Source organism: Talpa europaea, assembly GCF_964194135.1.
Source record: "Talpa europaea genome assembly, chromosome: 13".
In the NCBI taxonomy this organism is placed as follows: Eukaryota; Metazoa; Chordata; class Mammalia; order Eulipotyphla; family Talpidae; genus Talpa; species Talpa europaea.
The window spans coordinates 28,844,131-28,857,137 of record NC_140080.1 but is presented as its reverse complement, the minus strand read 5'-3'; the positions used below and the strand labels follow the sequence as shown (position 1 = coordinate 28,857,137).

General features: G+C 50.5%; 1 protein-coding gene across 1 annotated transcript in view; it reads right to left on the bottom strand.

Moving 5' to 3' along the window:
• The window catches only part of JADE2 (jade family PHD finger 2), a gene marked incomplete at its 3' end in the record, with an annotated part of 47,899 nt that overhangs the window by 16,460 nt on the left and 18,432 nt on the right, over positions 1-13,007 (bottom strand). Inside the window, 4 exon segments of the mRNA XM_084252562.1 lie at positions 426-593; positions 1,756-1,967; positions 2,628-2,782; positions 8,908-9,065. Of these exon segments, the coding sequence (XP_084108688.1) occupies positions 426-593; positions 1,756-1,967; positions 2,628-2,782; positions 8,908-9,065 (693 nt within the window).

The following is a 13,007-nucleotide window of genomic DNA, read 5'->3' as shown; positions in this document are numbered from 1 at the left end:
TTTTCCTTTCAGGTGACAGCGTTTTTTTTTTGTTTTTTGTTTGTTTGTTTGTTTTTTCAGTTGAGGTAGTTGGCTTATTTTTGCTTTGAGCAGGTGGCCTGACCGGCTGGATCCACTCTCCAGGTATGGATGGACTCAACACCTGCATTCCCCTGTAGTCAGCTGCCCGACTTCTGTCCCCACTCAGACCTACTACCTGGAGCCCGAGGGCTCCTAATCCCATCTTCCCATGAAATGCACACCTGAGTTCTGCCCAGGTGCATAGGCAAAGGTTTCTGTGGCTGCTGTCGAGTTCTTCCCAGGCTTGCCACCTGAGAGCACCCCGTTTAAACATGGGCCATCACTTCTCTTCTTAAAACTCTCCTGAGTCCTGAGTTTCACGCAGACCCACTTCCCAGGGCCGTCCCACCCCCACATCTGCCCACCTCAGGAATCCAGAGAGCGCAGCTCACGTGCACCCACTTGGTCCCACTTCTGGTGGGCTTCAAAGCTCCTCCTCGCTTTGGGCAGAGCAGGCACTTTGGCTGGACACCCAGGGCACATGTCCGGCACAGCCAGCTGCCCGTGGGTACCTTGAGGATCCCGTAGCACGCCTGGGGAGAGAGCAGGATGGTCACAAGAGCACTGTCTACCTGGTCTGGTCAACAGTCAGCACCAGATGGTCCCGGTCCCAGCTCCAGCCCTGAGCTAAGAGACGCAGGGCTACACTGCCACTTGCCTCTGCCAAGGAGACCCCTGGAGGTATTATAATGCAAGGGCTCCTGGGAAGCTCTTTGCCAGCTTTGTGTGGCTAAAATGTCACCATTTCAGTCCTTTCTGGGAGGGCTCAGGCCTGCCCTCTGCTGGGAGGACAGTTGCTTTAACCAAGTGATGTACTTCAGGGATTCCCTTTAGTCGAATACCAATTTGGGTTTGTGTACTGCCTGAAGCCAAAGCCCACAGCTGTTTTATTTTTTCCCAGGGATTTGTGAACCAGGCTCCTCCTGGTCATGCCTAGGGCTTAAGGATCTAAGTGCTGCTGGGCATAAGGTATGTGGATAATGGTGGTTACTACCTACACACCTGCCAGCCAGGGGAAGCACCTGGGTTCCCCAGAAGCAATTCCAGAAGCAGTGGGCAAGGGGCACTTTAAAGTCAGAGCCAGAGTGGGTACACTGGGTTCTGGTCAGGTCTTCTGCAAATAAGGCCCAGAGATGACCGAGATCCACAGCCTTGAGGCCCAAGATGAAGAGAGGGCCTGGACACCAAGGATGGAGACAAATAAGGAAAACCCTTACTGCCAATCCTAAGCATGTAACCCCCAGGAAGTAACTTAAGCCTCACTACAACTTACTTTCATTTTATTTGAGAAAAAGGTGGCGGGAAAATTAAGAAACTTACCCCAAATCGCATAACTTATAAAGGGCAGAGCCATGACTTGAAAATCTGCAACCTGGCTTTGCTCTCTGTCACTATACCATTGCCAATTATACTTCCAAAGGGCAGGAAGAGGGTGTGTAGAGGGGAGGTTCTGAGGGAGGCTGACAGGAGAGGACAGAAAGACCATCCACAGGGCTTTTACTCAAGTCTGATGAACAGGGCTAAGCCCAGGGGCCCTGGCTGCACAGGGCACTCCTGCCAGCCCCCTGCCTCATTTGCCCTCCCCCTCTGCAGGGGAAGTTGTGCCTTCAGTGCCCCTGTACTCCTGCAGTGAGATGACCAAGCCCAGGCAGTGTGAGGACACAGCATGGGGGAGGCAGATCGGGGGCTGCCCACCTGGTGCACACAGACGTTGCACTTGTCACAGAAGACCATCTCGTTGCCATCCTCACCCTCAGGAGAGCGGCACACGTCACAGACGACGTCCTCATCATACTCGATGCCCAGCCCCTCCTGCGTCTCGATGGCCCGTGCCATATTCTGGTGGCACAGCGTCTCCAGCTCCTCCAACACACGCTCTAAGGTCAGTTCATCCAGCTCTGGCCTCTCTGTGAGGACAGCCAGGCAGCAAGTTGAGTCAGTCTCTCAGGGTGCACAAATGGGGAGGGTCCCCTCATTCGCTATGTGACCTGGGAAAACTCATTCCCTGTCCGGCCTTTGCTCCACCATCTGAAAATTAAATAGGCTGGACCACCAAATCCCAAAGCCCTGGGGCCTTTTGTGTTGACTTGAGGCAGCATGTTTGTGACCACACACTTGCACATGCAGAGAACATGGAAGTGTGTCTGGGATGTGGCTGGCTTCATGGGGAATCTGCTGCTTGCGCTGTGTATGGGAAGAGCCTCAAGAGAACAACCCTTCCTAGGAAGTGTCAGTGGGCTCCAGCTAGGAGCCCGACGCACAGAACCCAGTCCAATCTGTTACCCTAGAGTCACTTGTGTGCTTGCTTACTTTACACATAACATTCACACTTACTGCAATATTCCCAAGAATTGTAAATTATGTGCTATTATCACCTTCATCGGACTGCTACAGAAACCAATGCACAGTGGCACCAAATAATTTCTCTGATCAGTAAAGTAACAGGGACTTTCCCCCAGAACCATGCCATGCCAAAGCCCAGTTGTGGCCACTGCCCTGCAGAGGGTGAGGACCTTGGGATTCAGATGCTGGGCTCCCCATCCCAGCCAGCTTGTCAGGTTACTCACCCATCTCCTTGAGCTCTGAGTTGATGAGCTCTAGCCAGTAAGCGTCAATCTCATCCAGGTCATAGCGGCTGCCCCCTGGCCAATCAGGCTGGGAGCCCTCGCCAAGTTCGTAGCTGCTAGGGGATACCTGGGGGCCTTCAAGTGGTGGCAGGAGCCTAGGAAATCAAGAGGGGATGTCGTGAGTGAAGCAGCACTCAGCCTGGCATCCTCACTGGGTCCACGAGCTCCCAGTGAGTTGGCCTGTGGAGGGGGAAGGATGTCCTGAAAAAATGCCACAAGCAGGCTTTATGGACCCCACTCCTATCCCAGACTAAAGAGATCCAAGACACCAAAGACTACAGATCCCATAATGTCATCACTACCAAAGGGAGGACTGCTGGGAACTAAGAATGGAGTTAAGCAGCCAGGGTTGGTATATTACCAGACAGGTAGGCCTTGGGGGTCCTTGGTTTTTCACCAGCTTTCAGCATGCTATTGGGGTTCCAGCTCAGCGGAACTGGTAAGATGCATTCACCAATTTATCTCTCTTTTTCTCCCTGAGTCATTCGTTTCTTCATTTCCCCTCTTAGTAAATAAGCCCTTTATTACCCTTTTTACGTGTACCTGAGGTTGGGTCTCATTATAAGCCCCTTTTAAGCACACAGGTGAGGACCCATTCAGGCCACCCCATTTCACATTGGGGTTGCCCTGTAACAGGCCTGCAGCTGAGGAAGTAGTGGACAAGTGAAGTATGCACTTTGACGCCAAATAGGGTCCACTTCTAACCTCAAGAGACTAGACCCTTCAATCTGTTCTCCTTATACCTCCTCTTCCCACCTGCCCACCCCGCAGACGTAAGAGGCATTCCAAATGCTGTCCTAGGCACAGTCACCTTGGGAAAAGTGGAATGAGTCAGCTCAGCTCTAGGTTGTTCAGCATATCCTCCAGGCCCCTGGGGAAAGGCCTGGGACTGTCCCCTCACTTGCGATACTGTGATTTAAGGATATATGTGTGTGCATATATACGCGTATAAATGTGTGTATGTATACACACACACACATTTGGTTATTCCAGTGACAAGCACGTATTTGTCATACATATTTGGACTTCATCCGGTTCTTGTCTCACAGCATCCCCCCCAAAGGCCTTGGAATTTCCTGAGCTGTTAGAACATGGGAGCATCTTTTGTAATATTTGGTCTCAGGTTCTCAGTCCCTGAGTAAACTTCAGAGCCATAAAGGTGTAAACTAGTGTCTTGTTTTTCTTCATGGCCTATGTTAATGAAGGTAACTTTTGGAAAACACCTAAGAAGAGGGGGAGGGATGTCAAGGAGATGATTGTCAGTAAAACCAACGAGAATAAATGTGGGACTTTCCGTCCCAGCCCGATTTCCTTAGCAAGAATATGTGTCGTTCAATTGCCAAAGGACAATGGTTTAATTAGCCATACCTAGGTAATGTAGCCCTCATAAGAGCCCACCAGGAAGGGGCGGAGGATTTTGAATGCCGCTCCTGGAGAGGGTACGGGCGCGCTGCGCCTTCCCCATACATTGCTCTATGTATCACCTCCATCCGGTTACTGATTCCTATTCTTTACCTTTGTAATAAATCAGTGATCTAGTGAGTAAAAGGGTTTCCTGAGTTCTGTGTACTGATTTATTAAATTAATTGAACTCAGGGAGGGCATCCTGGACACCTCTGATTTATAGCCAGGTGGTCAGAAGCACAGATAATAATCTGGGGCTTGCCATGGGCACCTAAAATCTGAGGAGGGGGCATCCTGGGACCTCAGATCTAGAGCAGTTGGCCAGAGTGCAGGCTTGCCAGGGCCTGCAGCTACTTTCTAAAGCAGAGGGTGGCCTCAGGAGACTGAGCCCTTGAACCAGTGGAAACTCCAGGTACAGTGTCAAAAATGAGTTGAATTTTCAGGTACCCTGCTGGTATCAGAGCATTGCTTACTGGTGTGGGGAAATATCAGTGCCCACATATCCACTGGGAACTGGGTTGCAAGACACACTACTAACCGCATTTGCCCTGACCCCCTTTTGCACTAGCTGCCTCAGGCACAGAGGCTAGGTGGCCTAGTCTACTGCCACAAAGGACATAGTGTTCCCACACAACTTGTCCTTCCCCTACACACAATGTTAACTGAGCAGAAGTCTCTCTCTACATTGCCCCTCCATCTCCATACAAATAGGTGCCTTCTACAGTCCCAGACTCGGGCCAGGTCTCTGTCCCTGAGGCAGTTTGGAAGGGTCCTGGCTTCAGAGTGGACTCAAAGCCCCACTTCACCATTTAATGTGAGACTCCAGGGGGCCACTTAACTTCTCTGTGCCCTAGAAAGCTCATCCAAAAAACGGGGTAACAATAAATGTACCCATCTTCTATCACTGATATGAGGATTAAATGGGCAGATGTAAAGCTCTTAGAATAGTGCTGGGCACACAGTCCAGCACTCTGTGTGTCTGGTAAGATCACTGGAGTTGCTTCGCTCCTTCTGAAATAGACTATGAGGGCATTTTGCCTTAGGAGGGCACAGTTTCCCCTTTGCTCAGCTGTGTGCTGCCCCTCAGGTCCTGATGCCAGTTTAAAATGCCAGCTCTTCCCACCCCCCACTGGTTGCCATGGTTATTGTTGTGGAGCCTGGCTTCCATCTGGCCAGTCCTGCCAGGGCTGAGAGGCCCCTCACTTGCCGGAGAGGCCTCCTGGGGTTGGAGGCAGAGCTGCCAGGGGCTGTGACTCAGCGCAGACTGTGGAGGGAAGGGCAGGGCCCTGGGTGGCACAGAGACATGGCCCAGCTGTGAAGAGGAAGTACTCTGGGTGAGCAAAAGGAGCAGGAAGGATGGAGAAGCAAAATGGTCTCTAGGCCATGCCAGGAGGGACGCCCAGGGGTGGTGGAGGTGGGGCAGCAAGGAGGAAGGGAGAGCATTTAGTGCCACCTTTTCCTACACAAAAGGCTGCGATGAAGAAAGCCCTTAGATGATGCTTAGATGAGAGCCCCTGAGGTCATTCCCATGAGATGCAATACCAATACTCTCATAGTCCTACAGAACTCTGCCTTTCCCCATCAGTCTCTTGTTTGAATTAAAAAACAAAACAAAACAGGGCCTCCCTGGTGGCGCAAGGGGATAAGCATTGCACTACAAAACAATCCACAGCTTCTGCAGCACAAGTTCAATCCCCAACCGGCCAGGGAGAAACCCACATGGCGAGGCAGACCTTTCCTGTCTCGTCCGCTGCTCCCCTCAGCAGTGTATTTTGGTAAATCTGCCTGCTCTGTTCCCCACTCTGTCTCTGGTGAATCCTCTCACCCCCTGCTCTCTGGCCTGTACCCCAGCTCTTGTATGCATAAATAAATACATCTTAAAAAAAAAAGCATTGAGAAATCAAGAAATAAAGAAAACCTTTAAAAACAAAACAAGACAAAACAAAATAGTGTTGGCATTACCCTGCTTTGTGCCTCAAGCATGTGCTTAGTCGGGGTTTTCAATAACTCCCATCTGAAGGACCACTACCTGCTGACGTAACTGCCCACACCTGTGTGTTCAATCAGATGTCACCTGGCCAGACCACTTGGGGCCAAAGTCACATTCCTTTCTCTGAGAAGCCAGGGTTAAAGGGAAACACCAGAAGAGGTATTTCCTGCTTCAAGGGGTTCTCATTTTGACCTTGGGCCTCTTCTCTCTCCGGCTGCGAAGGAAGCTCTTTTACCAAGCATAGACCCATCCCACCCTACGTCAAGACTGAGGATCTGAGGCTGAGGATGGGACCCTAGCCCTGAAGATCAGACAGAACCCCTGAGGCTGGTTTTGCCCTGGGCTGAGTCTTTTGGCCACTTCAAGAGAACAGCACACACCTATACTCAATTTTAACGATCTGGGGCAAGGTGGGTTCTCATTACCAAGACAAGTTTAGGATAGTGGGGATCAGGTAAGGAGGAAGGAAGGGAGGAGGGAAAGAAGGAAGGAGTTAGGGGAGCGACTGGGGAAGGCCAGTCAGCACCAGCATGCAAGGTTGATCTGGGAACATGACTGTGGGCCTCACTGGGGCAACCCAGGGCTTGTTTTCAAGGTCTGTGATTTCCTGGCCCAGATCACTCTGGCAATCATGCAGGGAATTCCCCAGAACCTCCCAACTTCCTCATCTATAAAGTGGGGATAGTAACATGTACTTCAGAGAACCGATGTGACGAGAAGATGAACACAGACTCAGCACAGAAAGTTCTCAGTTCCTGTAACAATCCTTGCTGTGCTAGATTTCCAGATGACGGCCATCAGTGGGTGGCAACCAGTGAGAGGGAGGAACAGGGATGCAGGGAGACAGGGAAAGAAGGGGCACAGAGCTCTCCGCAAGGGAGCAGCCCTCTCCACTTCAAGTCTGTACCCGGACAGGCCAGGAGAGCCTGGCTTCTGTTAGTTGCAGCAGCCGTGCGTAGGCTGGGAATGCACTTAGTACAGCCAGTGCTGTCTGAACACGTGCTTGATGCCGGCAGATAAAGCACCAGCAAGCAGACTGAAGCCAAGCTACTGGTGTGGAGGCATCTGCAATTACTCAGTCCAGCAGATGTTTCCAGAACCACCTGACACTGATGTCAAGGGGAGCAAACAGACTGCTAGGTCAAACTTAGCAGGACATTCCTCTCTCTTTGCCCAGATATTGGCCCACCCCCCTCCTCCTGGTCACCCCGGGCCCTTGGTGTGTGAGTTCTGACCGAATCCTCATTGCTACACCATCAGGTATTAGCCCCACATTGCTAGGCCCTTCTCTCAATATGTCAGAGTTGGAAACAGGGTCAAAAAGATCAGTGATAGGCCATCCCCAGTGGCACAGCGAATTGAGCTCCATGCTGTAATGGTGTCCACAGCCTCTGCAGTGCGGGTCTGATTCCCAGCCAGCCAGGGAGAATCCCAGACCTCTCCGCCTTGCCCGCTGCTCCCCTCAGCAGCATTTTCGGTCCATCTGCCTGTTCTGCTCCCCACCCTGTTTGTGGTGAATTCTCTCACCTTCCAGCACCTCTGACCTGTACCCCAGTTCTTGTATAAATAAATAAATCTTTTAAAAATAAATAAATAAATAATGTATGGTGAAAGCAATGGGCTGTCACTTTAAAAAAAAAAGAAAGGTCAGTGACAGTTGTGGGGATGAAATGGGCTAGGAGTGTGACCCACACCAATAGATGTCAAGAATAAATTCTTTGTCCACATTCTGCATATCCTCCCTTCCAGAGAGGCCTGGAGCTTCCCTGATTCTTGGAGTGCCTCAGACAATGGTTGGTAGGCACTTAGCCCTCAGGAGGCACAGCACGGCCAGCATGCAATTCTCTCCAAGCCCCCAAGTGTGGCTTCATGTCAGCTTTGTCTAATTCCATGCCTAGCACAGGTCTGGAATCTAGTGAGCACTGAGTGACCACAGACCAGTCGAAGGTATGGTTGCCGGGAACCAATGGTGCCAGCTTCGAGGGAAGGCACTCTGGTGATCTTTGCCCCAGGCATGGTCAAAATGGACCAAAGAGTCACGGGGATGCCAAGGCCAGGGCGCGACTGCCAGGAACACAAACTGATGAGTCCAGGACAGCAGGCCCCTGTGCCTGAGACATGACTTGGAGGGCTTCCCGAGGTACAGAAAGCACTTAGCTGAACTCTGTCTCTGGAGGCAAGGCCTATGGCCACGAGGCCACCTCCTGACAAGAGCACCCTGGGGTCTCTCTGTCGCATAAGACCAGAAGGCTACAGAGCCCAGAAAAAACTTAACCCTGAGCCAGCCTAATAGGGAGCCTCCTCAGAGGCTGGTCACTACGGTTGGTTCCAGAGCATCTGCTGCATGCCAGGCACTTGACTCCCTCCCACTAAGAACTCCTTAAAAAGGTTTAAGAAACCAGAGGCATGGCTTATCCCTGTGTTAAGAACTAGTGGAGCATCCAGAGATTTCGCTGACAAGATTTGCTGTGGAACCCGCTCTGGACTGACATCAAACGAATCCAGTTTTAACTGAGTACTTGTAAGTACCAGGCCCTTTGCCAAGTACCTGCCACACACCGTTCCCCTGCATCACCTCCATCACAATGAGAGGTCAGGGTCATTGTTATTCCCAGTTCACGGGTAAGAAAACAGAGGCCCAGGGAGATTTTGTTTCTGGTTCCAGCCTCAAAGATAAACTGCCAGTATTTCTGGGACATTTCAAAGGCTTAAGAGACAAAAGAATCAAAGACAGACTAGAGACAGGTTAGAAAGAAATCCTGGACTAGTGGGTCCCTTACCCAATCCTAGCTTCCTCTTCCTTTAGGCCTATGGACCCCAGCTCACCTCACCACGGGCTCCGGAATGGCCTCGGCCCCGGCGGGCACCTGCACACCTTTCTCCCACTCCTGTCGCCACGGGTCAGCCAGGATGTAGTAGTCATCCGGGCTGAGCTGGTATGAGTCTGGGATCTTCATGGCGGTGATCAAGTCTGTCCGGAAAACCTGTCAGGAGAGAGAGAGAAAGTAGAGTCAGACAACCCCAGGGTGGTCTCCCCGCCACAGGCAAGGGAAACAAAGGCAAATGCAACTCTAGTGGGCAACAGACAAGCATAAGAACAATGAAGCAGCTTCTCTAAACCCACTTGCACGCAGTAGGTGTTCAATAAATGTGCCAAATTTAGTTCCCATGTATTCTGATTTGTTACAGAGTGAGTGATGATGGGAGTGGACTTAAGAGGGAAGAGCAAAGACTTGCCAAGAAAGGCAAAAAGAGGGAGAAAAGCAGATGGCAGGAAGGCTCTGTGAATGCAGTACTGTCATTAAGTGAATGTTCAGGGAATTCCTGTTGAAGGTTTACAGATGAAGTTGATATTTGCAACCACACGCACGAGTGGAGCTAGGAGAGTGCAGGGCTCCAACCCCAGGAAATGAAAAGCCAGGATATTACCCAAAGAGCTGAAGTTTGGGGCACCCCAGAAAAAGGCTTCCCGTGGTCAGGGTCTATGAAGAACAAGCATGATCCCGGATTGGCAGGGGCTCTGCACTGCCACACATGTGAGGGGATACAAGGAGGACGGGGCTGCATTCCTTCTTTAGTCCACCCAATTCCCTGAGCCAGTTCTGACACCCGCTCACTGAAGAGGAAACTGCTCTTCCTAATGGGTCTACTGCCCCCTCCATGCCAGCTGGGACTGGCGATGCCTCTCCCACCCCAGTTGCTGACCTCCCCATGGCCTTCTCCAAAGGGCAGCTGTGAGACTTGGTGGCAGATCCAGACGTTGTATGACCTGCATAGGTACTAACTTCCCAGTGATAATCACATGAGAATCACAAGTTAAAGGAGAATTCACGTTACTGTGTCAAGAGAAACCACTTCAAGGAGTGTTCCAGGCATCAGCCCAAACTCTAAACTCATCCCTTCTAGAAAACGCACCTACTGGCCTTCAGACACTCAGTGAAATTATTCAGTGGTAACCTCTGCCTGTTGGGGACCGAACTCACTAGCTATATGTGCTTCATTTGAATCTAGGGCCACAACCACAAGAAAACAACTGGAATGCAGGCACTAAAGGGGCTGGAGGCAGCATCTTGCAGAAATCTAATTAATGTCTGTATCTAGCTAGAGATGGCTCTGGCTTGAAAAAGGTCAAGTTTCTTGAAGACTCTATTTGCCAATATAATTTAATTGTTAAGACTAACACCCTAACATTTAATTAGGGTGCCAGTGTGAAAAAAATTAAAATGAGATTACGATTAAATGCTAATTAAACAGAAGATGGAATGTGGTGAAGATTTCACAGCCCAGATCATTTGCATATCTTATTAGCAAGCAGTAAGATGGCTAATATGAGAACAGAAACTCGAGCGCTGGGTGCTTTTGTGGGGTCCTGCAGTAGCCCCCATTTGCTGGCTGGGGCCTTTCCCAGCTGAAGCCTCTACCGACACTAGCAAGGCTGGCCCTAGGTCATCTCCCTCTGAGCCTGACTAAAGGACATGGCAGGGGTGAACTGAGCCCAAAAGGGCCTCACGACAGCCTTCAGTTTGCCCACCCCCAGCAGCCAAGTGGCACGAGATCTGAAGCTCCGTTGCTCTGATGCCAAGAGGCACACAGACCTAAGTCAGCCTGTCATCTCACCCCGGAAATCAACTCCTCAAGAGCTTAGAGTCATGATATGCCCCTCCGAGGAGACAGGGATGAGCTTGAAGCCTCTTGTTCCCTCAGCCTGGGCTGCAGTTCAAATGTCACCTCCTCTGGGATTCTTATTCCAATCACCCTTGCTTGGCTTGGGGAACAGCGGCAGCACAACAGAACCACTTCCCTATCATCCTCCTGCCTCACTGCCCGGCCCTTACACTCTAGAATGACTACGTGAATGAATGAAAGGGTCTCTGGGGAATTATCTGATCAGTCTGAGGTTGCCAGCTATCTCCTTGGCAGTGTTTTTTGAGCCCCCGTTAACGGTTAACAGAGGAAGATAGCCACTGGATGTACCCGAAGCGGAACTCCCCAGCAGAGGGAACCTGAAGAGAGCAACACACAGCCTTTAGCCTGCAGGCCTTAAAACCCAAGGGCCAGTGTGCTGCCCAAGCTGGAGGCAGAGACCAGAGGGGGAGAGGTGGCCCTGACCCAGGCACAGGCATATCACTACGAACCCAAATGACCCTCAGCTAGGTCAGGGAGAGTCAACAGAGAGAGAAAGTCTGGTTCCAAGAGAGTTCCAAGTTTCATCCTAAGACACTCAGACTAGACACCAGCGGCCCTTTCAGGCAGAAGCATTTAAAGAGCACTGGTACTGGGTCTAGTGCCAGCCTAAGGACTGCCTTGAATTTATTATTAGTCCCTATACTAACTCTGTAGTGCTAGTGCAAATGCTACCATCATCCCTATTTTACTCTTAAGTAACCTGGGACTCAAGTTAGTTAAATAACCTTCTTGAGGTTCTACATGTGGAAGTGGCAAAGGAATCCAGGCCAAGACAACTCCAGAGCTATCCAGCATTCTCCCACAGTCCCCGTGCCATCCCGCTAGGTCAAGTGCTCACTGCCAATGGCCTGAATCAACCTGAAATTAGGCGTCTTCTGAAACAGATGGAATATGCAGGGGCCTACATGGTGGAGCAAGGGGTTAAATCTTAGCCCTGTGAAGCTAACCGCAGCCACTGCAGTATGAGTTCGATCCCTGGCCAGGGAGCTAACCCACATGGCACAGCACACTTCTCCCGTCTCGCCCTCTACTCCCCTCAGCAGTGTATTTCAGTCAACCCACCTGTTTTGCTCCACACTCTGTCTCTGGTGAATCCTCTCATTCCCCCCCCTCCCCTGGCACCTCTGGCCTATACCCCAGCTCTTGTATGCATAAATAAGTAAAATAAATCTAAAACAAACAAATAAATAAAAAGCTGGAGTATGCAAATCAGACATTGGTCTTTGCAAGTTCCAAGCCTCTAGTAGCTTTCCAGTGTCTTCCTTCTGCCCTCAGGCTGAGCTGCAGGACCTACCAGGGCTGTGGTTACAGAGATGTACTTGCAGTCTGCTGGGCACTTTCACCCAGGAAGGACCCTGCTGGTTTACTCTTCTCCTTTGCCAAAGTGGAACTGTTTACCCATAAGATCTTGGATCAGCCCACAGCTACTCGGGGAGGCCTTCCTTGAACTCAGGTTAGTTTTGGGCTTTCTCTGAACTCTCATGGACTGGAACCTCCTGGTTTCCTACAGGGTGCCCCTCATTAGAAGGTAAGCTCAGTGAGGTTTGGCCAAGCCACAGGTATGGGGCCAACTGTGCACACAAGCCTGGCACATGCTAGGTGCCAACACAGGCTGAATGACTCAACATCTTCCGTGGACTTCCACCCTTCCTGGGTTGCTGCCCAAGGCTACAGCTGGGTACGGTGTACCTTCCAAGGGATTCTCTGTACACTTACATAAAACCTGTTCACAAATATGGCAAGCTGATTGTGACCCAAATATCCTTTTGTTTTGAATTGCCAGAAGTTAGGCTTGAAAAAGAGCTCAATTATTCTGCTAAAACACCTCTGAATTATTTATGAAAACTAAATAAAGAATAAAATGGACACTGATGAACTGGAGGGCTTGCTGTGGCAAGAAAGTTGGAAGCTGGAAAACAAGCAATTTTCTAAGAATGTGAATGTTTACTATTTTTCTCTCTTTTGGCAGAAATTGACAAATTGTCTTTAAAGGTCTGCTGCCTAGCAACCTAGTTCCATTGAATTGCTTAGGAGATGTTAACTGTGGCTTCCTCAAACAGTATGAAGAATGTTTAAAGGTCTAAAACTCCAATTTAATAAGCTGACTAAGCACTAGAGGAGCCAACGCAGCTCTGGACAGAGCCGCAGACCCTACTGTGCCCAGGAGGAAGGACAGTGCACATGGCTGCACCCTCCAGTTCCTTTTCCCCAATGCTGAAGACCACAAGCATTGAAACTAT